This window comes from Mesocricetus auratus, unplaced genomic scaffold, assembly GCF_017639785.1.
Source record: "Mesocricetus auratus isolate SY011 unplaced genomic scaffold, BCM_Maur_2.0 Super-Scaffold_4256, whole genome shotgun sequence".
Taxonomy (NCBI): Eukaryota; Metazoa; Chordata; class Mammalia; order Rodentia; family Cricetidae; genus Mesocricetus; species Mesocricetus auratus.
The window spans coordinates 58,616,328-58,643,590 of record NW_024429182.1 but is presented as its reverse complement, the minus strand read 5'-3'; the positions used below and the strand labels follow the sequence as shown (position 1 = coordinate 58,643,590).

Sequence of the window (27,263 nt, the reverse complement as noted above, 5' to 3'; positions counted from 1 at the left end):
TTGAATTCGTGCACTCCTCTAGCCTCAGCTTCCCGAGTGCTCAGTATGCTACGGCCAACACAGCAGCTTAAGCTGATTCTCTCTTTGGGTTCCCAGGCACCTGTCTTTGGAACTCTATCAACACCCAGCCACTGCCACCTAGAACCGTCTCGTAGGCTGGAGGAGCTTGCGGCCGGTCTCCTAGCAACCGAACCGCGTCCCTCCCGGCTAGCCGCTCAGGACCAGGGCCGCCAGCGCCCAGCATGCCCTGCGGCTCGGCGCGCACTACGCGTCCCACAATGCTTCACGGCCCCGCCCCACTCCCGCGGAGACCCCGCCGGGCGGCTGTGCGACCCCTGCCCGCCGCCCGCAACCTGGCGGGCTGCGCAGGCCGGCGCCATGCGGAAGGCCGAGCGCAGAGTCGCCGGAGGCTCGGGGTCCGGGTCGCCGCTGCTCGAGGGCCGCCGCAGCACCGAGTCTGAGGTCTACGACGATGGCACCAACACATTTTTTTGGTGAGGTGCTCCACGCGTCGGGGTCCGGGCTTGGCACAGGCAGTTTGGGTTGGAATCGAGGACTCTAGGGGCCGGGATCAGTCGGGGGAAGCGCCGCAGCAGGGCTCAGCGGCCGGCAAGTCGGTGGAACCTTCTCGTGGTCGTCTGCGTGTGAGATGGCGAGTGTTTTTCGGGTCGGGGGAGCCCCAGGATGCGCTCTGGAAAGCCTCACCACCACATATTAGTGACATTCAGGTTTCCTCTCCATTGGACAGTTGGTGTCCCCTGCTCCACCCCGGTGGCATTGTCCTGAGCTGGCCTGATGGATATGGCATATCTGTGTGCTAGGTTTTGTTCATTGCCACCCCTTTTAGTGGCCTGAGGGGTCGGGTTGCCCCCTCTACCTTTAGTGGAATGAGTGCCTAGGAATTTCAGGTGCTTTGTTCCTTAGAAGGGCCATGCCACCGCCCTGACTGACCAGTCTAACGTGTGATCCCATGACCTTGATCCAGCCCTTCACCCTTCCTCATTTGTGAAAAATGACAAAACTCATGAACCAGAGAGCATGCTTCATGAAAGGAATGGTTTTGCTGTGTGCATGCGTGTGTGTGTGTGTGTGTGTGTGTGTGTGTGTGTGTGTGTGTGTATGTGTGTGTGTGTGTGTGTGTGTTTCCAGACAGGGTTTTTCTGTGTTTGAGCCAGGGTTTCTCTGTGTAAAACATGTTCTGGCTGTCCAGGAACTCACTCTGTAGACCAGGCTGGCCTCGAACTCACAGAGATACACCTGCCTCTGCCTCTTGAGTCCTGGAACTAAAGGCGTGCAACATCACTGCCTGGAAGTTCGACCTTTCCTCAGGTGGCTGTTTCCACCCACCAATGCAATATTGGAGTCCCAGGGTGGGTCCTGTAGACAAATGGGACCCAAGTGCACGGAGACAAATGCATTCCTTCTGGGGGTGCTAAGTGGAAGTAGCTTAGAGAGAACAAGAGCAGTGGTAGTGCTGACAGCACATTTAGTCAGAGTGAGAGAAGCCCGGTCTAAAAGTGATTGGACAGTTCAGGAGAAGGTGCCATCACATAGATAGGGTTCCCTGAGGGACTCTGTCGTATGCTGGCCTGTATCTCTGGCTTGCAAGTGGGAGTGGTAGCTGAGGCTCTGGTGAGATACAGTTGGAGCAGCAGGAAAGTGGGTGGGTGTAGGAGATAGCTTTGCATCTGGACCTTGTATTATTAGCACCTTTCCCGGGTTATGGACAGCTTCTGCAAGGGGGTCCAGCCAGCACTTCTTTTCAATGTGATGCTCTCTGGTGACTGTGAAAACATTAGAAGGGAGAGAAGCAATGCCAGCCCTCAGGAGGCAGAGCGAGGTGAATCTCTGTGAGTTTGAGACCAGCTGGTCTGCATAGTGGGCTCTGGGACAGCCAGAACTACATAGTGAAGCTATGGGGGGGTGGGGGTGGTATGGGGGAGGGACACATGGAGCAATTGAGGTTGTGGGGTAAGGAGCCAGAGCTAGTGCCAGTGGACTTCTCTGACCTTTGAGGTCCTTTGGATGTTGAAATGACCTAGAAGAAATCAGGCTGTCCTGACCCCGTAACTGACCTCAGGACTGACCCCATGCCTCATCCTCCTTGACAGGACACATGGTCTCTAACCCCATGATTGATTCCACACCATCTCCATCACATCCTTCCTGACAGGACAAAGGGCTCCTCTTCCCTTGCAGGGAAATGATGCTTGTGAAATCCCTGGCCCACACCTGGTTTTTGTTTTTATAAACTCTGTTTTGCCTTTAGGGCCAAGAGTTCTTTGTGGCAGGAGCCTACTTTTGGTCTCCTGCTTAAATAAAAGACTCTAATTGGCCTTATTTCATGATGGGCCATAAATTACACAAGTGGACATTTCAATATCATTTTCTGTCAGGTAGCCCCCACCATGCTTGGGCAGGAGAGAGGCACCACCCTACCCCAATACAGCTGATGGCCACAGAGAATTCTGGAGGAGTAGGCTTTCCTTTCTTGTTTGTTTTTGGTTTTTGGTTTTGGTTTTTCAAGACAGGATTTCTCAGTAGCTATGGAGCTAGTCCTGGAACTCGCTCGGTAGACCAGGCTGGTCTGGAACTCACAGAGATCCGCCTGCCTCTGCCTCCCAAGTGCTGGGACTAAAGGTGTGTGCCACCAACGCCCGGCTTCCTTTCTTGTTTTATATTCATCCAGTCATTCTTCAGTGTATTTTGGAGACCTCTACTGAGTGCCATTACTATCTTAGGGGATATATCAGGAAACTAAACAAGAGCTCAGACTCTAGCACAATCCTGGAACTGACTTATTTAAAATTTTATCTTTTGTATATTAATGTTTTGCCTGCATATGTGTATGTGTACCATGTGTGTGCATGCAGTGACCCAGGGATCTTAGAGCTTGGAGCCTTTAGTGAGCCTTGTAGGTGAGTCGGGGCAGACATCACCAGTACATCCTCAGTAGTTCTTTATTTCTACAGCTTTAGGTGCGTTCGGGTAATCAGTCACTGTGGGCTCGGGCTTGCCTAGGTTTGTCCACATCTAGCAAACATGATTTGACAATTCATACCTTTTTAGTTATCAGACCAGCAGGCCAGGAAGGCCAGTGTAACAGGCTAGGAGCCTCTTGCAGACCTGGGGCAGGCCCTGTCCCTTTCTTGGCAACGCCTTCGTGTTTCCCTGGTTGGTTCTGGCAGGGCTGCCTTCCTACCCACTCAGCATGAGGAGCATGGTCATCTCTAGGGAGGAACAACAACTGGGTATTTTCCACTCATAGCAAGGAACCAGTTTGTCCTCATGCTTGCCCCATATGGTGACCGAAGTCCCAAGATTTACATAGGTCAGCTCTCATGCTGGTTCTAGTCATGGGACCCAGTCCATCCCAGTGTCTGCCCACACCAGGGAGGAGTAGGATGCACCATTATACAAAGCTGACATTCTGGAAGGGGAAGGTGGCCTGCCTTTGGAATTGTAATGGGGTTTGTGTGTGTGTGTGTGTGTGTGTGTGTGTGTGTGTGTGTGTGTGTGTGTGTTGTGAGCTAGCCTGGGTGCAGCAATGTAGATCAACCATTCAACCATTGATTGAAACATTCTGAAGTCTACCTGCTGCTTCACTTTTTCCAGGCTAGGGGAGGCTAGGTACTTAGTAACTACATGAATGATAGGGTGAACATTTACCTCAGGGAAAGGTGATATTTATTTTTCAGATACTCATGGTATATTTAAGAGAAATAAAAGATAATACTCCCAGCCGGGCAGTAGTGGTGTATGCCTTTAATCCCAGCACTTGGGTGACAGAGACATGTGGATCTCTGTGAGTTTGAGGCCAACCTGATCTATGAATTGAGTTCCAGGACAGCCGGGGCTGTTATACAGAGAAACCCTGTCTTGAAAAACAAAACAACAACAACAACAAAAAAGTCAAGGATGCCCTCAGCTTACTGGCTACTTCAAAAACTATGAGAAGGTAGTATTCTAGTAAAAAGTAACAGTAAAGTAACCAAGGAGTTGTTGTATTTTTTTTAAGGTCTTTGGAAAAGGGCTGGTAGAATACTTGTCTGGCATATGTAAGGCCATAGGCTTGGTCCTCAGTACTGGATGTGTAACTTGGGTTAGTAATGTGACCATATCTACCTGCGCTATAGGCAGTACACTCCAACCCCTGTGGTATCCATGGGAGTGGCCAGCCAGCTCAGAAGTGCAGGCCAGGCCCTCTTCTGTGCTGGGTAGGTAGGTATCCTTGGTGACCCTCTGTCTGCTCTGACACTACCTGTGTGTGTGTTTTGGATTCAGGCGTGCCCACACCTTAACTGTGCTGTTCATCCTCACCTGTTCATTGGGCTATGTGACTCTTCTGGAAGAAACCCCTCAGGATACAGCCTACAACACTAAGAGGTAACTGCTTGTGTGCGGAGGGTATGTGTTTAGTGGTGCTGTAGTCAGCTCAGGCTCTAAACTTTCCTAGTGTGTTTAAGTGACTAGTTCCTCCACCTTCTCTTGGAGCTGAGTAGTGTTTCTTGCCCAGGACCCTGTGTACACATCACCTTTCAAGTGATACAAATGTTTAGCAGCAGCCTTCCGGGTGATCCCCCTAGCTGGTATGCTTCTATGGTGGTGTTGATACCAGCGCTTTCTAAATATTTAAACAAACGATATAAGAGGCCAGGTGGACATTCGATGACCACCTGTGACCTTGCTTCTCAGGATTATCCAGAGCAGGCAGGTCACAAGCACTATCCTTGCTGCATTGCCAGGTTCTGGGGCCAGTCCCTAGCAAACAGGGACAGGTTGCTCCAGAGGGTTGACAGATTTCTATTGCTCCTCTAATTCTCTAGCCTGGGTGTCTGCCCTGGGATGCTACCTGGCAAGGAAAGTCAGTTATTATCACTACACAGGTTCTGCTTGCTCTGGGGGAGCTACAGAGGAGACCAGAGAGGGTGTAGTAGGGACAGAGACAGAGGCACAGGGAGATGTGAGAAACCTATTGAGGTCTCACGGCCACCTTGGTTGCTTGTCCCCCAGGCTTGCGGAACCTCCATGCTCCTGACACATCTAGGCCAAAATTTTGTTTTTGAAAATTGGAAGTTCTAGTACTTTGCTATAAGATTGAAAGGCGTAACAGTGAACATGGTGTGAAAATGTGGATGTGGTCATTCTCTCCTCTCCAATATCTGTGGGCCTGTGGGAGTGACATAAGGATACCCAGCCTATCTGGGATGTAGAGCCACCAACAATGAACCTTGTAATGGAGCTTTTGCCCTTGGGTTCTTCTGATAAAACATTGCTGTTGGGCTGTGGGACCCACAGGCTTCTGTCTGCCCCTTTCTTGAGCAATACAGGTACCTTCTCTCTAGCTGTTTTCCCAGCTGTTCCTGGCCCATTCTTTGTGAGTTTTCTTTACTATTTAGTAACTTCCAACTCACAGTCAGCCTCTTAGGAGTTTGCTCATTTTTTCTGACCTTGGGATGACTTGATTCCAGCCCCACCAGCCCTTCTCTAGTCCATCATGTTTAGCTGGGCCTGTACTGGCCCTTCCTGCTTATTCTCATCTACAGACCTGTCTGTGTCCCCTCCTTTCTTGGAAAGGCTGCCATCATACTCTTTAAGTCCCAGGCTAGGCCTGTAAGCTCAGCATGCTCTTAAGGAGATGAGCTAATACTGAGAAAGGAACTTGTGCCACTAGGTAGAGTCTGTTTTGCCCTTCTTGTCCTGGTCCTAGCAGAGGGGCCATCTGCATACACTAGCCCCTGGGGTATGGAGACAGTAGACTCTTGGTTGTACGTACACCTGCTCAGGGAATTTTCAAGTAGAACTAATCCTAGCTAGGTATGATTGCTCATACATGTAAACCTAGCACTTGGGAAACAGAGGCAGAAGGATCAGGAGTTCAAGGCTAATCTTGGCTACATAGTTAGTTCAAGACTAGCCTGGGCTATGTGAGACCCTGTCTCAAAAAAAAACAATCAAAAAGGACATGGTGGTGCATACTTTTCTGGCACTGGAAAGCAGAGCAAACAGATCTCTATGAGTTTGTAGCGAGAGTTCCAGGAAAGCTATTGCTACATAGTGAGACCCTGGAAAAGAACTGGGTTTGGTTCTGCCAGGTTTCTTTGAATCTATCTCTGTGTACCTGGGCATGGAGGGTCAGTAGCATCTGCAAGGTTTCCTCAAGTCCAAAGAGATGGGATATGGCTACATCTCAGAAGGTATTCTCCGTGGGCTGAATGTATGACTTAGGGGCTTAGGGCTTAATCCTTAGCACCACACACTACACTCCCAAAAAGAGTTACCTACATGAGAAGTAAAATTAGTTAAAGATGCCCAGATCTGATGAAAAGAGTTGTCTCAAGGAAGAGCAAGCTTGGCTCTGAAGAGCGGGAGTGTGCAAAGGTGTCCTGGAATGGTCACCAAGCACCTGCCAGAGCAGTTACAGAGCTGTTGTCCACCCATTATGTTGTTCCTGCTGTCAATATTAGGTGACCCAGACCCTGGAGAGTCCAAGAACCTGGACCCCCAAGCTTAAGGAGCGTGGCCTGTGGACCTGTGTGGGTGAGGCCACTTCCTCCAGCCCCGACCTCAGCGGAGCTGCCTCACTGCTCCTCCAGGGGACACTGGACACCCATTCCTCATGTTCTTTGTCTCCCTTTCTTCTTTAAGAGCATGAAGGCAACTGAATTGCTGGCCTGTAATTCTTCTGAAAGAACCTGAAATCTGCTATTTTCTCCTCCCTGGGAATATGTGGGAGTTTTCTTATGCCCTTAGGGTAGACTTCATGTGTCAAATATTTTTTCACTACATTTATTTTACTTGGGTGCATGTATATGAGTGTTCAAGTGTGTACAGTACACACATGCACAAGTGTCAGAGGACAACCTATGGGAGTTAATTTTCTCCTTCTACCATGAAGATCCCAGGGATTGAACTCAAACTGCCAGGCTTAGTGACAGGCATGTTACCTGCTGAGCCATCTCACCCCACCCTATAGAAAATAGTTTATAACTTTTGTGGTGTTGTGGATGGAATCAGACCCTGACATATGCCAAGCTAACACTCTACCACAAAGACACAACCCCAAGACTTATTTTTCACTCAAAAATTATTTTTATTTATGTGAATGTGCGTGTTCGTATAGGTAAGTGAGTGTCCTCAGAAGCCAGAAAAAGGTGTTGAATCCCCTGGAGCTGTAGACAGCTGTGAGTTGCCTTATGGGTGCTGGAATCTGAGTCTAGGGCCTCTGTAAGAGCAACAAATGCTCTTAACCTCTGAGCTGTCTTCAGCTCTCCAAGGTTTGTTTGTTTATTATAATTTATTTGTTATTGTATATGCACTGGTATTTTTGCTTTCATGTATGTCTATGTGCGGCTGTCAGATCCCCAGGAATGGCCTCTTCCTCTGAAAGAACAATCAGTGCTCTTAACCACTGAGCCATTTCTCCAGGACCCCCAAGATTTATTTTTAACATTTTTCTTGTTTTGTTTTTCAAGACAAGGTTTTTCTGTATAACCCTAGCTGTTCTGGAACTTGCTCTATAGATCAGGCTGGTCTTGAACTCAGAGATCTGTCTGCCTCTGAGTCTGAGTCCTGGGATTAAAGGAAGGTGTGCACCTGGCTATTTTTAAAATTTTTTCTAAAGATTTATCTAATTTTTTTGTTTTGTTTGTTTGATTTTTCAAGACAGGGTTTCTCTGTAGCTTTGGAGCCTGTCCTGGAGCTCGCTTTGTAGACCAGTCTAGCTTTGAACTCACAGAGACCCGCCTGCCTCTGCCTCCCGAGTGCTGGGATTAAAGGGCTGTGCCACCAACACCTGGCAAGATTTACTTAATTTTTTGTGTGTATATCTGAATGCCTGTGTGAGTTATGTGTACTCTGTGTATATAAGTGCCCACGGATATCAGAGGACATTGGATCCTTTGGAGCTAGAGTTACAGGCAGTATGAGCTGTCTGCTATGGGTGCTGGGAACTGAACCCAGGTCCTCTACAAGAGCAGCCAGTGCTTTCAACTACTATGCCATCTCTCCCACTCTTTTTGGAAAGTCTTTAATTTCAACTTGTGTATCATTGTTTTTGAGACAAGGGGGAGCGGGCCACTGTATTGCTGGTCTGGGTTTTTTGGTTTTGGGATTGTGTGTGTGTGTGTGTGTGTGTGTGTGTGTGTGTGTGTGTGTGTGTGGTGGTGGTGGTGGTGGTGGTGGTGGTGTTTCAGACAGGGTCTCTGGCTGTCCTGGAATTCACTATATGCACCAGGCCGATCTCAAACTCACAGAGATCCACTTACCTCTGCCTCCTGAGTGTTGGGATTATAGGCGTGCTTTACTATGCCCAGCTGCTAGTCTGTTTTTGAACTCCAGGTTCAAGTACTCCTTTTGCCTCAGCCTCCTGAAGAGTCAGGACTCCAGGCACAGACCACTGTATAGTTTTTTCTTCTCCAAACAACCTTATTGACCTATAATGCATTTCTAATAAAGTTTCAGCTTGGTAAGTTGAGGCACACACACCTGTGTACCTGCTGCTGGCCCATGAGTGGAGCTACTGTGTTACTTTTCTGTGTCTGGCTTCTTCTCCACAACAGTGGATGTGTGTCTTTGTGGACCGTCAGGACCGGGTGTTATGCCACACAGATGCTTATGATATGTGTGTGTGGTGACCTGGGGACACTTCAAGTTCTCGCACCTCAGTGAAATGCCCATCCCATTTACAATTATAAAAATTGTACACTGTAAAAGCACACACCTATATATAATCTTAGAACTCAGGAGCTGGAAGTAGAAGAACCTTAAATTCAAGGCCAGTCTGGGCTGCATAGCAAGATCTTGCCTCTTTTCTCAAAAAACAAAACAAAAACCAACCCACTTTTTTTTTTTTTTTTTTTTTTTTTTTTTGGTTTTTCAAGACAGGGTTTCTCTGTGGCTTTGGAGGCTGTCCTGGAACTCACTCTGTAGACCAGGCTGGCCTCGAACTCACAGAGATCCGCCTGCCTCTGCCTCCCGAGTGCTGGGATTAAAGGCGTGTGCCACCAACGCCCGGCACCAACCCACATTTTTAAAAGGGCAAACACAATTAAAATTTGTTGATACACATATGTACTCCCAGCTACTCTGGAGACTGAGACAGGAGATTACTTGAACCCATGAATAAGAGACCAGTCTGGACAGCATGATAAATCTGTTCACAAAAATGTAAGGTAAAGACCTGAGTCAGAGGTAGAAGACCTGGACAGAGGGCTAGAGCGATGGCTCAGCTGTTGAGAGTGTACACTGTTCTTGCAGGGGAACCAAGGTCAGTTCTTAGCACCCACTGCTAGTGGTCCATAACCGTCTATAACTCCAACTTTGGGGAATCTAACACCTTCTCAGCACCTGCACTTATGTGCACATTCTCCATACATACACACACATAATTAAAGGTAATAAAAATTAAGCACTCAGGAAACAGAGGAAAGTGGATCTCAATGAGTTCAAGAGGCCAGTCTGGTCTACAAAGTGAGTTCCAGGACAGCCAGGGCTACACAGAGAAACCCTGGCCTGAATGACAAAATAACTACCTACCTACCTACCTACCTACCTACCTACCTACCTACCTACCTAGATTGTTCCCAAGGAGGAAACAGGGAAACAGCATATGAAATGTCCACCACTTGACATCCCAACATCACAGGGTATCTCTGACTTAAAACTGTGAGATGTCACCACACACCTGCAAGGGGAACTGAAATGTAAAAACTGATAAGGATTTGAAACAACAGCTCATTCATTACTAGTAGTAATGCAGAGTGGCCTGTCTACATTGGAAAGCAGTTTAGAGAACTTAATCTCTCAAGCTGGGCATTGGTGGCACACACCTTTAATCCCAGCACTCGGGAGGCAGAGACAGGTGGATCTCTGTGAGTTCAAGACCAGCCTGATCTACCGAGCTAGTTCCAGGACAGGCTCCAAAACAATACAGAGAAACCCTGTCTTAAAAAATGCTCTCAAAAGAACTAATCTCTGTCTCTCTGTCTCTGTCTCTCTCTCTCTCTCTGTCTCTCTCTCTCTCTGTCTCTCAATTTTATGTGTATGGGTATTTTGTTTGTGTACCATTTGAGTGTCTGGTGCTTATGACAGATCTCCTGGATCTGAAGTTGAAGATGTTTGTAAGCTGTCTTGTGGGTGCTGGAAATCAAACCCCAGTCCTGGACAATCATACTTTTTTTTAAAGATATATTTATTTATTATGTATATGGTATTCTGTCTGCATGTATGCCTGCAGGCCAGAAGAGGGCACCAGATCTCATTACAGGTGGTTGTGAGCCACCATGTGGTTACTGGGAATTGAACTCAGAACCTCTGGAAGAGCAGTCAGTGCTCCTAATCTCTGAGCTATCTCTCTAATTCCACTAAATTTACATGTGGTCCAGCATCAGGCTTCTAAGGGTGAGGTCAATGGTAGAGCATTTGTTTTGCATTGTCAAGGCTCTGGGTTCAATTCCAAGTGCCACACACACACACACACACACACACACACACCTTAGATGGCAGCTAGGACCCTAAGAAGAAAGGCATACTGAGAAGAGAATCTATAGATACACTGAGACTCCTGAAGTGCTATGAGAACAGTGGCAGAAAGATGGCAAGAGCCAGTGTACTGGCTGACAGCTGAGCCATTGGGTACCTGTACAGTGCCTTTGATCATGTGACAGATGCCAGAAACCAGCAGAGTTTTTAGGTCACCAAGGACAGATAGAATTGTCCCCACTGTGAAACATCAGAAACAAACTCAGATTTAGCTCAATACAGATACAGGTGGTTACAAGTAGAAGTATATGTTATATATAATACTTCAGCCTCCCATATCCACCAGCTTCATTTCTTGAGGGTTCAACCAAACATTGAAAACAATTGAAACGGGACTGGAGAGATGGCTTAGTGGGTAAGAGCACAGGCTACTCTCCCAAAGGACCCAGGTTCAATTCTCAGCACCTATATGGCAACTCACAGCTGTCTGTAACTCCAGTTCTAATTCCTTCTTCTGGGTTCTATAGACACTGCATACATACAGTACAGACATTCATGTGAGCTAAATACCTATGCATATAGAAGTAAGTAATTTTGTTTGTGTTTGTTTTTCAAGACAGGGTTTCTTTGTATAACCTTGGCTGTCCTGGAACTCTTTCTATAGACCAGGCTGGCCTTGAACTCAGAAATCCGCCTGCCTTTGCCTCCTTCGTGCTGGTATCAAAGGCGTGCACCACCACTGCCTGGCTTGTTGCTTAGTTTTGACTGAGGCCATTGCTGTGAAACAACCTGAGAACACTGTGGGCTTTTCTGAGTTTCAGACACAACAGGAACCTGTAGACCCATTTGGAGCCTTTTCTGCCTGGCATTACAGTGGACTTCCTGGAGTCTGGGTCTCTCACTGAAGAATACCACAAGTCAAGATCTGGGTGCTAGGTGTACTTGTTGCCACTAGGGTAGGGCTAGCTTTAGGCTCTGAGTTCAGAGAATGCCATATACTTGCCTTCACCAACCTATATCCACAGATACCTATTACCTATTACCCAGGTATCTGTGGAGTGTTGGTTTTTTAGGCTTCTCCTAAGATGTGTATGAACACTCAAATTCTTTACATACAGTGTTATCAGTATATAGCCACATATATTTCTCATTTACTAAAATCATCTCTAAACTGCATGTACTGGCTAATATGAAATGAAGCTGCTACATACAGAGCTGGCTTAGTGCATGATGGACAATGACAAGGAAAAGGTCTATACATGTTCAGTGTAGATGTGGTTTGTTTTCAGATGTTTTCTTTTGGGGGTGGAGGATAGGTTTTGAGACAGGGCTTCTTCCTCTGTGTAGCCTTGGCTGTTCTGGAACTCGCTCTGTAGACCAGGCTGACTTTGAACTCACAGAAATCCACCTGTTTCTACCTCCCAAGTGCTGGGATTAAAGGTGTACACCAAAACAAATGAAAAAAATGTTTTCTTTTTTAAAAGAATTTTGTGGTGGTATTGCTTTAATTCTAGCACTCAGAGGCAGAGGCAGTCAGATCTCTGAGTTCGAAGCCAGCCTGATCTACAAAGTGAGCTCCATAACAGCCAGGACTACATACAGAAACTTTGTCTTGCGAGGCAGGAGACAGACAACCACGACACAACCAAAACCCAAAAAACTGAGCTATAGAATCAGTAAAGTGATGTTAGAACATTACCCAAACAAAACGAAGTATCATATCGAGAAATCCATGGTGAGATGAGTGATTAAATCAATAAACAGGGACAAGAGGCCTGGTTTCCACGAAGAAGAGTCCATGTGAACAGACTACCTGAGGAAGCTGTAAGCCCTGTACCTTTCCTGCTCCTTCCCCAGAGCTGTCAAGGGGGTGGAGAATTGTTCTGTAGTAGAGAAGAGCCATGCTCAGGGTCCTAAGAAACAGACCAGGTTGACAATGAAGACTATAGTTGGTGGCCAAGGGGTGTTTGTTTGCCCCCTGGCCCTTCCTCCTCAAGTCCACAGCCATATTCTTTTCTTTTTTTTTTTTTTTTTTTTTTTTTGGTTTTTCGAGACAGGGTTTCTCTGTGGCTTTGGAGGCTGTCCTGGAACTCACTCTGTAGACCAGGCTGGTCTCGAACTCACAAAGATCCGCCTGCCTCTACCTCCCGAGTGCTGGGATTAAAAGCGTGTGCCACCAACACCCAGCTCACAGCCATATTCTTACTGTGAGGAAAGCAGCAGGGAAGTCTTCAACCAAGCTGAGCAGTTCTGAGTCACCACCTGAGGAGCCTAAAGAGATGTGAAGACCCATTGTGTGGGTCCCTGCATAGACACCTGGGGCCGAGGAGGGCTTTAGAGGGAGCTGAAGAAATAGGGGAAAGTGTGAACTTTACCTGGAAGGCATATGTTTTCCTTTTATGCTATCTCTGCTCAGCTGATATACTTTGAAGTACTTAGGTACTTCTTACAACTCAGCCTTATAAATGATTATTCACATGGGCCTTGTAGCCGTGGTCAAGTTCCCTTACCACCCAGCCTACATGGCTATGTGTTGCTTTGCACTACAGGGTAACTGTGTCCTTGAGACACACTGATGGCGCCAGATGGGTGTGACACAGGCTTGTCTCAGGTAAGCAGAGCAGTGGCATCACTTCGTCATGATCTTTTTTATTTCTGTCCTTTTGGGAGTGAGAATTTTGTTTTTCTAGACAGGGTTTCTCTATGTTACAACTCTGGATGTCCTGGAACTCAATTTGAAGATCAGGCTGGCTTCAAACTCACAGAGATCTGCCTGCCTCTGCACCATGCGGTCCCGTCTCATGTGCGGCCCCCCCCGATTAAAGGTGTGTGCCACCACTGCCTGCCTGGCTGGGGAATGAGAGCTGTTAACTGTCCTTCACCTAATAGTGTAGCAGTCTGTGCTGGAAAGCAGCTAAATCAGGCTGTGTCTTGCTTGAGGTATCACTTCAAAGTTCCTTCTCCACCTGCTATCTTTCTTGCTAGTGCTTCTGTGATTCCTCCCTGTAGAGCTAAGCAATGAGGGCTCTGTTCCTGAGCAGTGGTGTAGAACCAGGTAGGAAAGTAATCCAGAGAGTCACATGTGCCTTGGAGGACTGCAGTACAGTTTTCCTTACTTGTGCTGGCCACCTTGATTAGCTAGGGTGTCAGGATGCTGGGTACACAGCAAGAGCAGAGCTGGGTGGGACTGGTAACCCTGTGAACACTGAGCCAAGCCAGTCCTTAGCAGGGACCATGGCCTCACAGCTGCAGTCTCAACTGAGAGCCCTGGGCTGTCCCTACTGCAGAACAGCCTTGGCTTATGGGGTCAATGCTTCTGCATCCTGTGCTGTTTTCAATGTTTGTTCTACACGTAGGTATCACACTTATTTTTCCATCTTATACTTCCAAGAGCTCATTGGTGCTGGAGGTGGTGACTCAAAAGGACGAAAACTCTGGAAGACCTGTTGGACCTGTGCTATCAGATAGCCATTAGATCCTGCCATTTTTCAGGGACTTTATGGGGTCTAATCATCATGTGTCCAGGTGGATGAGTGCTGGCACTATAAATGACATGAGAAACCTAACACAAGGACATCTGAGAGGTGGCGCTTGTGGGCTGTTGAGGTAGAGCGAGCCATTGTGGATCAGCCTCCTGCCTGGTAGCTGCCAGTCTGAGTTGTGGGCTACTCCTGCATTCCAGGGACTGGCCTAACATGGGTGTCCTCTGGGGTCCCTGCTGCCTCCTACCTCCGCCTGGAAGAAACTTGCACACACTGAGGGGCTGTTTGTTCTTTATTTGCAGAGGTATTGTGGCCAGTATTTTGGTTTTCTTATGTTTTGGAGTCACACAAGCCAAAGACGGGCCATTTTCCAGACCTCATCCAGGTAACTCGCTATTTCTTTCTCTGTATGTGCCACCTAGCCCTTCTGTTCTGAGCAGCTGTTGTGTCTGTGCTGCTGGATGTGAATGTTCTGTCCCCCTCTGCCAGCTCCTCCTGTGGCTGCTACTACCTCCATGGCAGGGAGAGCTGCCTATGCCTCCTCCACTTGTCCCTCACTTGTCCTAAGGCTCTCTCACCTTGTTCCTGCAGACCAGGGTGCCCTGGGATCATAGGAGGGGTGGAGACCTAGGGGTAGCTGTTGGGTGCTATTTCCATCACTCCTTCCCCAAGTCCTGACAAATCCATGGCTTTGAGTCACCTCCTGTGAACCTCAGTTGGCCAGAGCTCAAATGAGGCCACAACTTGGTTGGTGTAATTTAAGGACCTTAGCATATATTTAGAAACATGTTTCTTTTCTGTCTCAGTGGGAGTATAAACTGTGGAAATACAGAAACTATTTTTAGGCATTTAAAAAAATAAACACTTAAATGTGAATGTGTTGTGTACATTTATTTATTTACTTATTTTTGAGGGTCTCACTATTTCTCAGTCTATTCTCAAATTCCTGGATTCAAGGAATCTCCTTGCCTCCCTTCCTGAATACTAGGGCCACAAGCGAGCACCACAGCACTGCTGGTTTTCCTAGGTATTGTTTGTGGGTTTTTGTTGTTGTTGCTTTTGTATTGTTTTATAAATTAGACAGTCTTGAGATTTGAGATCTGAGTAGTCTGTGTGGTCTGTGATTGCTGCAAGATTATTGAGTGGCCTTGTAGCCTAAGGCCTCTGCCCTCTGAGCCTATCCAGCCTTGCCTCAGTAGGGTTTGCAGCAGAGCTGCAGAGCAGCCTAGCAATTAAAAAGTGCCCAGTTCATTTTAGTAGCATGGTTTCTGCTTTGACATGTTTAATTGTGATGTTTTCAGATGGCCACTTCTGAAATAAGTTTCTCTCCTAATGATCACACAGTGGGAAAATCCACAAAAACTATAGAATTGTATTTGGGGTTGACATTCTCTATTTTGTAATTTAATTTTTATCACACACACACACACTTGGTTTTCACTGGAAAGGAAAGATACTCAGTTTCATGTGTTAAAGTTGTACACATTGGCCAGGTGTTGGTAGCTCATGCCTTTAATCCCAGCACTCGGGAGGTAGAGGCAGGCGGATCTCTGTGAGTTCAAGGCCACCCTGGTCTACCGAGAGAGTTCCAGGACAACCTCCAAACCAATACAGAGAAAAGGTGTCTCGAAAAACAAAAACAAGCAAACAAAAAAGCTGTACACATTTCTGTGTTACAATAAAACTACATATGAAAAGGGAATGGGACTGATTGCTAAGTGCTTGTCCTGTGTTTGGAAGAAGAGGACTGTAAGCCCATCCAGTAAGGCATACTTCCTCTCTCTTAGATGCCACATCTCAGTGAACATGACAGATGGGACCAAGCTGGACACTGGAAGTGTCTGTGGGATATGCAGGTTCTCTATTCCAGTGACATAAGCCCTATACCCTGGCAAGCACAAGTCACCATGTCTGAAATGGTTGAGAGCTTTCAGAGACTCCCACTGGACTCTGAGTTAAGTGACTGCTGCTCTAGCTCCCAGTACTTGGATGTTGTTTCTCTCCCTCTTTTTTTCATTTTCTTTTCTTTTCTTTTTTTTTTTTTTTTTTGTTGTTGATTTTTTTGTTTGTTTGTTTTTTGGCAGGGTCTGACTGTGTAGCCCCGGCTGCCCAGAACTCATCCTTGTAGACCAGACTGGTCTTCAACTCAGATATCTGCCTGTCTCTGTCTCCCAAGTGCTGAGATTTAAAGGCATGTGTTACCATACCCAGGAGTCCTCTCTTAACATGCATGCTCACTTATGAGTTACTTTGAGAGCTTTGCTCTGCCTTTCCTTCCAGTGTAGTAGCTTTGTATAAGCTCCAGGCGTCTTCACCATTCTTTGTCAAATTTATGTAATAAGTCTGTCCTCAGCCACCTCCCATCTCACTTTTTGTCACTATACTGAGCGTGGAACCCTCAGAGCCTCCAGTCAAAAGGCATGTGATATAGCTAAGTGAGACATCAACAAGGAGCACCATGGGAGGGACAGCCCAGATGTGTTCCTCTCCAGGAGGGCTTCCCACAGGCTCTGCCCTCCACTCTGCCTCCTGACCTGCACTTAGGCAGTCAGGCTGCCGCAGCTGGGGCCATTACTTGTCTGGCCTCATTAGAGCAGCAAAATGAGGTTTCGGCTGACCTGTCTGGGGAGTTGCTTTATTTGGAAACTAATTGGCTATGATTCCAAGTGGACACCTTGAAACAGTCTTGGTTCTTTTAAAACAGCCTCCTTCCTTGGTTCAATTTTTCTGTTTCTGTTTTGTCTGTGTGCAGTGCTTGGAGCTTAACCCTGGGTCTCATGCATACTAGACAAGTGTACCACCACTGAACTCACTGAACTACAGCCCCAGCCCCTTACCTGATTCTTTTATCTGTGGCTGTGTCCAAAGCTAGGGTTCAGATGTCATCCCAAGCACTGCTAAACTGCCTGTGTTCCTTCTCATATTTTGTATTTGGGTAGACAAGGGCCACTGGCATCAAAACCACCACACCCCGAGGTCAGGGAATTTGGGGGAGGGTGTAAAGGCAGCTGGATATTTAGAGATGGGCCTAAAGGAGGCAATGATTCAGGTGGTTTAACTTCTGATTTGGGCTCTTCCTTGAAAAGATGAGAAAGGCAGGAAACAGCAATAGTGAAAAGATAATGTCAGCCTCAGACATAAGACGTTCCTGTTGGGCTGGGCGGTGGTGGCACAGCCTTTAATCACAGCACTTGGGAGGCAGAGACAGGCGAATCTCTGTGAGTTCAAGGCCAGCCTGATCTACAAAGGGAGTTCCAGGACAGCCAGGGCTACACAGAGGAACCCTGTCTCAAAAAACTTTTTAGAAAGGGGTGGTGGTGGTTCCTGTTGGACTATGTGGCTTTAGGTGTCTGCCTCTTTTAAGGAGACCTCTCCCCCACTACACAAACTCCAGTGGTATAGCTCATCTTGTCTCCCTCTGCTGCCCTTGTATCTCTAGACTGTCCCCAACTTCAGGTGTGAAGAACATTCACAACCTCCATCTGTATCCCAGAGTAACATGAGCAGATCCATTAAGAGCTTCCCACACCATGTTTCCTATCTGGGTTGGTCATTCTCAACCAAGTAGATAGGTCACACACCCTGAACCCACAGATCCTCCCCGGCTCTTCAATACTGTGGTGCTGTTGAGGATGGAGGGTGTTGTAGTATCAGAGGTCTACTGATACATTTGTGTTAAAGCACCTTCCTAAATAAATGAAGACTAAAACTTTACTCATTCCTGATTAAAAAAAAAATTGAACAGGTTTTCGTCTCTGAAAAGGGTGCCCAGCAGAAGCTGGTGCTGGTCAGCATCTTGAGTGGTACCTACGAGAACAGGATGCTGCCTGCCATCACCGCTTCTGCCCAGGGTTACAGGCCTCCTCTGTACCTAGTGAACAATCCCCAGGACTGGAGTAGAGGAAATGGTTCAGAGAATTCATTTAGGCCTTGCTTCTAAAGATTCTACAAAGGACACCTAAGTACCCCCCAGAAAAATACTGCCTGTGATCAAGAACCTCCTGGGGCTGGGTGGGGCCTAGAGCCCCAGAACAGAGCCCCTGACATTGCTGTTATCTTGTTGTAGCTTACTGGCGGTTTTGGCTGTGTGTTAGTGTGGTCTACGAGTTGTTTCTCATCTTCATCCTCTTCCAGGTAAGCAGCTTTTCTTGGTTGATAAAATAGGAATAGCTACTAGAGGAGGCTGTGAATTGTCAGTCCCCAGAGTCCTGGCGAGAAGCCAGGCTGGACCATCATAGTAGACACAAACTGTCTCACTAAGGAGGGCATGTATAGAGGGCTGTCTTAGTGTGGGTGCAGGCACAGGCTGCTGCTATGTTCAGTATACAAACAGGGACACACATGGAGAAGATAGCTCATCTGATTTCAAGACAGGAAATGCGTGCGCAGTTGAGCTGGTTTGCCTCTGGCCTGTAGCCGACTAGCTACAGCTTTAGGAACTTTGGCCTACCTGGGACTCACAGAGCTGGTGGGGCTGGCAACTCACCAGGGGGTGGGTGGGGATGGAGTGTTACATTGTGTGTTCACTAATGGTTCACTCATTGAACTCTGAGCTTCATGAGTGAGTGACCAGGTTTATTATTGTGCCATCTGTGGCAGTTATTCAGGGCCGAGTCCCTGTGCGTATACAAACATCCTAGTAGCAGCCAGAAAACTCTCTCTAATCCCTTGATAGTCTCTTCTACCCTACCTGCCGTCTGTCAAGACCTGCCTCAGAACAGTCTGTGAGTAGAGCTACACAGTAGACCATGTGAACCCTTAGTACTCCATAGTGTACCTCTGAGGTCCACCCAGCTGTATCATCGGCACAGTGCCTCTTCCTGTGGCTGGAAGACATTTCAGGGTGTCATTTTGCCCACTCAGCAGACCTAAGAGGCCTTTGGTTTCCCATTTGGAGCTGCTGTGAATCAAGCTGCTCTCAATACTCCTGTCAGGCCTTGTATGGACACAGACTTCTGTTTCTGTCCTTGACAGGCTGTGGTGGTCTCACTGGTCACGTCACACTTGAGTGGTTTGAGGAGCTGCTGGTTGCTTGCCCTCCAGCATGACTGCCGTCTTGCATCCTACCAGCACGGACTTAGAATTCCTGCTGCTTTAGCCCCTTCCTTTCAGTTCTGTTGTGTGAGTGCTCAAAGGTGGGATTGCTGCTGGCGAATGGACTTAGATCCTAATGGGTGTAAAGTGGCATTGCTTGCTTTTGTGTTCCTCCTGCCAGGGGTCCACTTGAAAATACCACAGCACTCCTAGGTTCACATCTTCTGGGCTTCTCGGGACTGTGTAGTTCTCAGACTGATCTTGCTTCTCATGGGCTGGCAGCTCTGCAGAGGCTGGTGGGTGTATGATTGATTGGTCAGGTGGCAATGCAGCCTTCCACACTTTGTTCTTCTCTTTCAAGATTGTCCTGTGTCAGCTGATCTCCATTTCCAGACAAATGATAGAGTCACTTTCCAGCTGTGTAAAAGAGCCTGTGAGATTTCCTTTTCTTTCTTTGCAGTGCTGGGGATGGAACCCAGGCCTCCTGCACGCTAGGCAAGCTCTACTAGTGAGCCACACCCCAACCCTGGCAGGTGAGATGCTGACAGGGGTTGCATCAATCAGTTTAGAATATTGCCATCCCAACTTTATTAAGTCTTGCGATCCATGAACATGTGATATCTTACTATTTATAGGTCCTTAATTTCTTCCTACTATGCTTTCTAGTTTTCATAGTGTAGGTTTATACTTCCTTTATTAAACTGTTCCCAAATGTTTTACTCATTTTGATGTTTTATTAAGTGGAATTGTTTCTCAGTTTTGTTTTGGATTGCTTGTTGTATGTAGAAATGCAGTTCATTTTCATGTTGACTCGTGTGTGCCCTGTGTCCTTTCTGAACCTATTAGCTCCCGTACTTGTGTAGGATTTGTCACTTTCTACTTCCTGCCGTCTGCCTTTTCTCTAGCGCCCTGCTCCTTTCCTGAGACCGCAGTCTGAAAACTGGGTTTGCTGGTCAGGTGTCCCAGTACTTAACTACAGAAAACAGGTCCTGTGTAGGCCATGTGTGTAACTCTTCTTTGCTGTCTGGTGCCTTCTGTTTCCTACTCTTTCCTACTTCTCCAGCTGGGCCTCCAGGAATATATTGAGTGCAAGCATGGGCACCTTACCTGGCTCTTGATCTTAGAGGAGTAGCTAGCCTTTCTGTCCTGACAGTACTGAGAGCTCTGACTTTTCCCAGAAGTCTTCAGCAAGTGGAAGCAGTTCAGTAGTAACTGGTTATTATTAGATTTTAGGATATTAGATTTTATTGTATGTATTTTCTGTATTAAGTGAGATGATTGTGTGAGTTTTTTCCTTTATTGATGATGGTATTTATATTGATTTTTTTTCAGATTTTTTTAATATGTATAGTGTTCTGCCTGCATGTGTGCCTGCAGGCCAGAAGAGAGCACCAGATCTCATTATAGATTATTGTAAGCCACCATGTGGTTGCTGGGAATTGAACTCAGAACCTCTGGAAAAGCAGCCAGTTCTCTTAACCTCTGAGCCATCTCTCTAGCCCTATATTGATTAATTTTTAAAATGTGGTTCATTTGGGGTGTTCTGTTCTGCTTTGCTTTTGAGACAGGGTCTTGTTGCATAGCCCAGGCTGGCCCTGAGCTTGCAGTAGTCCTCCTGCTTACATTTCTAGAGTGCTTTGGTCATAGGTGTGCACCACCATACCTGTCATGATTTTCTTACTGGAATCTACGATGTATTCCTGAAATGAGGTGATGGTGTATGACTCTGTCTGTAGCTTGAATTCAGCCTCCTAGTATTTTGGGTCTTTGTATCTATATCCACAAGACACATGTCTTTGATTTCCTGGAACTGTTTTTTCTGGCTTTGGCATCAGAGTTCATTTGAATTTGTCTGATGTATTTCTTAGGATCTGACCAGGGTTAAGGTATATGCCATCCAAATGAGGCTTCAGCAGGGAAAACTGATCTTGATTGTGGCTATGCAACGCCTTTCAGTGTCCCCTCCATATGGTTCCCTTTACTGCCTGTCTCTGTCTGCACTCTAGAAGTTTCTGTGTGCTGCCACGTGGGGGGAGGAGGTGGAACTTTAGTTGTTCTGCCTCAGGTTGTGTCTCTGTTATTGGAATTCCCCTTAAGGAAACGCATCTCTTTTCCACCATGTGTTAACTATCTAATAATTTGTTGGGATCAGTGTGTCTCAAAGTTACTTTGTTCCGGGTTGTACTCAAATGCTGCTTTTACATTTTTTTACTGAAGTTCTTTAGGCCATTGGCAGCTCTCCTTTAGTTTCTGTCTTGTTTGACACACCCCTTCTTTAGGGGCTCTTAGGGCATTTGTTTGTTTGTTTGTTGAGGCCCTTCCTGATTCATACCATAGGATGCTCCAGTTGTCTGTACCCCCATCTGAACCCTGGAATCTGCCTTTTCCCTGGTGTCCCATTCCTTCCCTGGAGGATGGAGGACAGTCTTAAGAGACTCCAGTCTGGGCACTGGGTTTGCTGGTCAAGTGACCAGTACTCAACTACAGAAAGCAGCTCCATTTGTGTGGGCCCTGTGTGAGGCACATTGCTGTGATCATATCAGTTTTAGTGCTCTATCTTGAAGGTCCTTCTGCAGTCTGGCTCTTCCCTCCTGTCCACCTGCCCTCTACAAGAGTGCCATGGGGTCATAGGGTTTCTGTATGGTGATCAGGGCAACAGACATTTTAAACCTAGAAACAGATACACCCCTTGATCCTAAACTTGTGCCAAGCCCAGAACTCACCTTTTCTGACTTCATTTGAGGCCTCAGGGCCTACACTGGAAGGTGGTTTCAGGAACATTCTTGCTTCAACATGTCCTCAAGTCTTACTAGCTTCCAGTACACACGGCATTACCAAGATGGCCACCTGTGGAGTCTCTGCACTAGGAACAGGTAGACCCCTGACTTCAGGTCAGGGGCTAGACACACAGCTGGCCAGTCTGTTCTCCTTTCCTTCCTCTCCTGTCTGTGCTGGGCCTCTGTCATTTGCCCTCTGGGCCTTTGAGCCTCCTCTTGGTCCTAGCTTGTGGTTTGCTCCAGGGGCCCTCCTCTTTCACGTCCTAAAGTGCTTCCTCCACTGAGAGAGCAGAGCTCTTGTCAGCTGCTGCATATCCAGAAGGATAGGATTATGGCAGAGTGGCCTTGGGCGTGGCCCTGGACTGTGTGTGGAAAGGCAGCAGTGCAGGGCTACCTACCTCTTCTGGATAGGGATCTAGTCCTGTGTCCCCTGGGAGAGTGTTGTAGGGGGCTGGCATTTGTGCCTTGATGGCTCACTGGGACGCAAGGTGCCCCCAGGTCTCCAGCTCTAGCTGGAGTGGAAGGGCTGCTGTCCCTGTGACATGCTGACCAAGATGGAGGGCACACCATGGACTCCTCCATCCAGGCTGCCCTGCTAAGCCTGACCACACTAATGGCTCTGCTTGCAGACAGTCCAGGATGGCCGGCAGTTTCTGAAGTATGTGGATCCCAGGCTGGGAGTCCCGTTGCCTGAGAGGGACTACGGGGGCAACTGCCTCATCTATGATGCTGACAACAAGACTGACCCCTTCCACAACATCTGGGTAGGGGTGTTCTCAACTGCAGGGCTGCAGAAGCCCCAGGACTGTCCTGTGTTTATGGGATCAGACAGGGTACCCTCTTGCTTTTCCTCAGGCTCCTTCGGGGCAGTGTGCTATGGCTCTGTACGTGGGGTCCAAGCCCATGGCCCTGTTCATGTTAGATGAGGATCCAGCAGAGAGGCATCCTGCCTCTGTTGCCAGCGTGGTCATCTGAAGAGGTCCACACAGCAACATGCTTGCCAGACTCTGACTTGGCATTAGCCTGGAGGGATGTGACGGGGAGGGGAGTGGTTCTGGGCCTCTGCACAGCACGAGGTTGTATGCTCTCTGGAGACTTGCCCAAGATACCACAGGGAAGGAGACTGTCTGAGGGAGGGGCTGCCTGAGGTGGGAGCTGTGCCTCAGGGTCACATTCTTGTTACCTACAGGACAAGCTGGATGGCTTTGTTCCTGCACACTTCATTGGCTGGTATCTGAAGGTAGGGTGACCTAGCTGGCCTGACACCCTGGTTCTCTCTAGTTCCCCTTCCTCCATGTTCCACCAGGTGGGTGAGCCCTGGTGAGGAAGCGTTGCCATCCTGGAGAGTATGTACAATCCTGGAAGCATCTAGGTTTCTCAGTGGGACTCAAGTGCTAGTGCTGACCCTGCTGCTCAGATCTGTGCCCTGCTCCCATCTCTGTGGCCAGTTAGAAAAAGGAAATGAGGGAGATGGCAAGGCAGACAGCCCAGGTCAGCCTGGGGTCCTGGTACACCCCACAACAGTGCTGCCTGTCAGTCACACAGTACACAGCTTGACCAGGCCTCCTGTCAGAGCTCAATGCCAAACCACTGGGCCCCTCCACATTGACTGGCAATCTTACAGTTAGAAGGGCAGCTGCAATCTACTACACATACCAGGGACAGGCTGGAGGCTGGGGGTAGGGATTATTTGAAGGGTACAGTCTAGGGAGTGAACGGCAAAGCCTGATGGGGTGCTTTCTGGCACCTCACAGACCCTCATGATCCGTGACTGGTGGATGTGCATGATCATCAGCGTGATGTTTGAGTTCCTGGAGTACAGCCTGGAGCACCAGCTGCCCAACTTCAGCGAGTGCTGGTGGGATCATGTAGGTACAGTGGACAAGGCTCAGCCTGGGTGGGCCTGGGCCTGTCGTCTCAGGCCCCTTAGCTAACCCTCTCCTTTCCTGACCCAGTGGATCATGGACGTACTCATCTGCAACGGGCTGGGCATCTACTGTGGCATGAAGACCCTTGAGTGGCTGTCCTTGAAGACATATAAGTGGCAGGGCCTCTGGAACATTCCAACCTACAAGTACATTTTGGGGGTTGTAGAGGGAACCACAGAACATTGGGCCCCCAAGCACAAGGCCTCACTGCTCAGGAGGGGGCAAGCAAGATGGGTCTTTGTCCTTCAGAAATTAGAGTGGTAGAGTCAACTGTTACTCCTCCATTGGGCCCCCTGGCCTGCTTCTCTCAAGAGGCTGTGGGCCTGTTCAGTCCACCTCTCTCTCATACAGCTCAAGTTAGCTTCAAACTGTCATCTAGAGTGACTCTTGCCCCACCTCCCAACTCTTGGGAGTACTAGTGTGTACCCCTATACCCAGTTTCTCTGCTACTTATGATATTTAAGAAAAATTAGTGATAAGCCAGGCGATAGTGGTACATGCCTTTAGTCCCAGAATTTGGGAGGCAGAGGCAGGTGAATCTCTGTGAGTTCAAGGCCAGCCTGGTCTACAGAGCGAGTACCAGGATAGGCTCCAAAGCTACACAGAGAAACCCTGTCTCAAAAAACCAAAGAAAGAAAGAAAGAAAGAAAAGAAAAAGAAATGATACCAGCAGATTCCATTGCTTCAGCACAGAAGTTTGAGGCTAGTCTAGGCAATCCAGTGTGTCTCAAAACCAAGAAGAAGTAGGGGCTGAGGTAATAGCTCAGCTCAGTAGAGTGCTTACCTAGCATAACTGAAGCCCTGGGTTCAAACCCCAAAACCACATAAACCAAGTGTGTGGTAATCCCAGCACTTTCGTGGTAAAGGAGACCAGGAATTCACAGTCAACCTCAGGTATATAGTAAGTTTGAGGCTAGCTGGCCTTAGCTACATGAAACCTCATTTCAAGCCAGGCATAGTGGCACACACCTTTAATCCCAGGAAGGCAGGAAGATTTCTTTGAATTGGAAGCCAGCCTAGTCTACATAGTTAAGACCTTGTCTCAACAACAAAGGTGAGGTAGTGCATGCCATTAATCCCAGCACTTGGGAGGCAGAGGCAGGAAGATAGATCTCTGTGAGTTCTAGGTCAGCCTGGTCTATATAGCAGGTTCCAGGACAGCCAGAGCTACATAACAGAGAACCTGAATAAAATAAAATAAAAAAGAGAAAGAGCTCTAGATAGTCCCAGCACTGTAGAGGTAGAGGACAAGAAGATTGAAACCCTGGTCCCTGGCACAGCAAAAGAGAAAAATACCTGGGGACAATAAGGAATGAGGTTCCCCTCCTGTCTGGGTGCCTCAGACATGCAAGTAGCTCCCTCTGTAGCTGTGGGATTTTGAACAGCACAGAGCCTTGTGTCTGCTGAGGAGGGCAACGTGCACTGACTCACAAGTTCTGGCAGTAGCTCTGTGACCTGGCCGTTGTCCTCAGGCTCCTGGCTCTCTGGTTCCCAGGGGCAAGATGAAGAGGATTGCCTTTCAGTTCACGCCCTACAGCTGGGTACGCTTTGAGTGGAAGCCAGCCTCCAGCCTGCACCGTTGGCTGGCCGTATGTGGCATCATCTTGGTGGTAAGTCCCAGCAGCCTGGTGACTGTGTATCCACACACCACCAATGGTTAGTTCTCAACTGACGAACTGACCTTCTCCCATCCTCTAGTTCCTGCTGGCAGAGCTGAACACATTCTACTTGAAGTTTGTGCTGTGGATGCCCCCTGAACACTACCTGGTCCTCCTGCGGCTGGTCTTCTTCGTGAACGTGGGTGGTGTGGCCATGCGTGAGATCTATGACTTCATGGATGAACTGTGAGGGCCGTCCATAAGGCCTAGGGGGTGGGAGGCCGGAACCTGGGAGTCCCAAGGGCATTTGGGGTGCTGAGCAAGCCAGGCAGCTGCTGCCTCTCTGCAGGAAGCCCCACAGGAAGCTGGGCCAGCAGGCCTGGCTGGTGGCAGCCATCACAGTCACAGAGCTACTCATCGTGGTGAAGTATGACCCGCACACGCTCACCCTGTCACTGCCCTTCTACATCTCCCAGTGCTGGACTCTTGGCTCCATCCTGGTGCTTACGTGGACTGTCTGGCGCTTCTTCCTGCGGTGAGTGGGGGTGGGACCCCAGGCCATCAGGCTTTATTATGAGTGCTGACTTCCCCCTCCATCATTCCCCACCCTTGTCTTGTGACTCTAGTTGCCTTGGCCCTACCCAGTATTCTTTGAGTCTTGGTGGCCTGCCTTGCCTATAGCTCACACTTCAACTTAAGTTCTACTCAGCCATCCCTAGAATTGTGGCCTCTTGCAGAGCAAAGGTGTCCAGGTGTCTGGGGCATGTGCTGGGGGCTGCTGCAGGGATAGATGGTGAGGTGGCTTTGCTGCCCCACAGGGACATCACCATGAGGTACAAGGAGACCCGGCGGCAGAAGCAGCAGAGTCACCAGGGCAGAGCCATCAACAATGGGGATGGGCACTCGGGGCCGGATGATGACCTGCTAGGGACTGGAACTGCAGAGGAAGAGGGGACCACCAATGACAGTGTACCTGCTGAGCAGGAGGGGGCCTCAGCTGCTTCATGACCTCTCCCTCTTCACTGGCCTTGTGCCACAGGGCTGTCCCATTTCTCCCGTCCTTATGCTCCCTGCTTCAGAGGAGGTGGGGGGCCATTCCCAACTCCACCAGGGGCACCCGAGTACGTTTGTGTGCAGGTAGGTGTGTGCACATACTGGCTCCTGACACGTCTCCAGGGCTGTGAGCTGACCAGTGGAGCCTGGAGCTTGCTCTAGAACAAGGGTCCTACCCTGTCCTACCTGGTCAGCCAAGGCACTGGCCCATGGTCTCTCTTGTGTTCGGTCTCAGCACAGGCCAGGAGAGGCATGTCAGTACTCTTTCTCTACCCTCTGTGGGGCAAACAGAAGCTCCACGAGACCCTGTTGCCCCACCCAACTTGCAGCAGCTGAAGTGAAGGATGTTATAACACCAAGATGGCTGCAAAGTGGTGGGTCTGGAGTCAGTACTGAGCCGTTTCCTTTGGAGCCTTCCTTTAACCAGGGCTCTAAGCTGAAGGATGTGTAATGGAGGGAGGTCACCAGATGGGTCTCTTGAGGGATATCAAGTCAGAGAGTCCACCTTGGAGACTTGTACCCCAGGTGCTAGGGTTGTGTTGTCACCATGGCTCCCTGACTTATAGTCGTATTCTTGAGCAAACAGAACAAATAAAATGATGATGATGAAGGTGCATAGCTTCTGGCTGCCTTCTCTACCCCACGCTCCAAGGGACCTTGCAGAGGAAGGGATTTCTCCCATCCATTTGGAGTTGGGTGTGTGTTCAGGATGTAGTTCTCACAGGGCTTCAAGGGCTTGGGGTACACAGTTCTCCAACAGCAGCTAACCCTGCCTGCCACATTGTCTGTCACTGGGGGTGGGGTGGGTGATCACTGAAGAATGATCATGGGAGATGACTAAGAACTTTGCTTTGTAGTTGCAGCAATTGGTATGCAATGACAAACCACTTGTTTTCTGACAAGTTCATT

General features: G+C 48.4%; 1 protein-coding gene across 2 annotated transcripts; it reads left to right on the top strand.

Moving 5' to 3' along the window:
* The first annotated feature begins 30 nt into the window (after positions 1–30).
* Ptdss2 (phosphatidylserine synthase 2) lies at positions 31–26,968 on the top strand. Of its 2 annotated transcripts, XM_005064221.4 has the most exons (12): positions 31–494; positions 4,285–4,386; positions 14,267–14,349; positions 18,031–18,098; positions 22,405–22,539; positions 22,965–23,015; positions 23,530–23,643; positions 23,731–23,849; positions 25,199–25,313; positions 25,402–25,547; positions 25,651–25,836; positions 26,120–26,968. In XM_005064221.4, the coding sequence occupies exons 1-12, from the start codon at positions 46–48 to the stop codon at positions 26,307–26,309; spliced, it is 1,758 nt and encodes a 585-aa protein (XP_005064278.2). In that variant the 5' UTR covers positions 31–45; the 3' UTR covers positions 26,310–26,968. The 2 variants fall into 2 exon arrangements, with proteins under 2 accessions (XP_005064278.2, XP_040607591.1); XM_040751657.1 differs by lacking the exons at positions 31–494; positions 4,285–4,386; positions 14,267–14,349; positions 18,031–18,098 and adding an exon at positions 19,513–19,531.
* The last annotated feature ends 295 nt before the right edge of the window (positions 26,969–27,263 follow it).

Bases quoted from the DNA above. Each gene is read 5' to 3' on its own strand.
- Ptdss2 (XM_005064221.4), top strand. From the start codon at position 46: ATGCTACGGCCAACACAGCAGCTTAAGCTGATTCTCTCTTTGGGTTCC. The intron at 14,350-18,030 runs GTAACTCGCTAT...ATCTTGTTGTAG, and splicing joins ATTTTCCAGACCTCATCCAG to CTTACTGGCGGTTTTGGCTG. The intron at 25,548-25,650 runs GTGAGGGCCGTC...GCCTCTCTGCAG, and splicing joins TATGACTTCATGGATGAACT to GAAGCCCCACAGGAAGCTGG.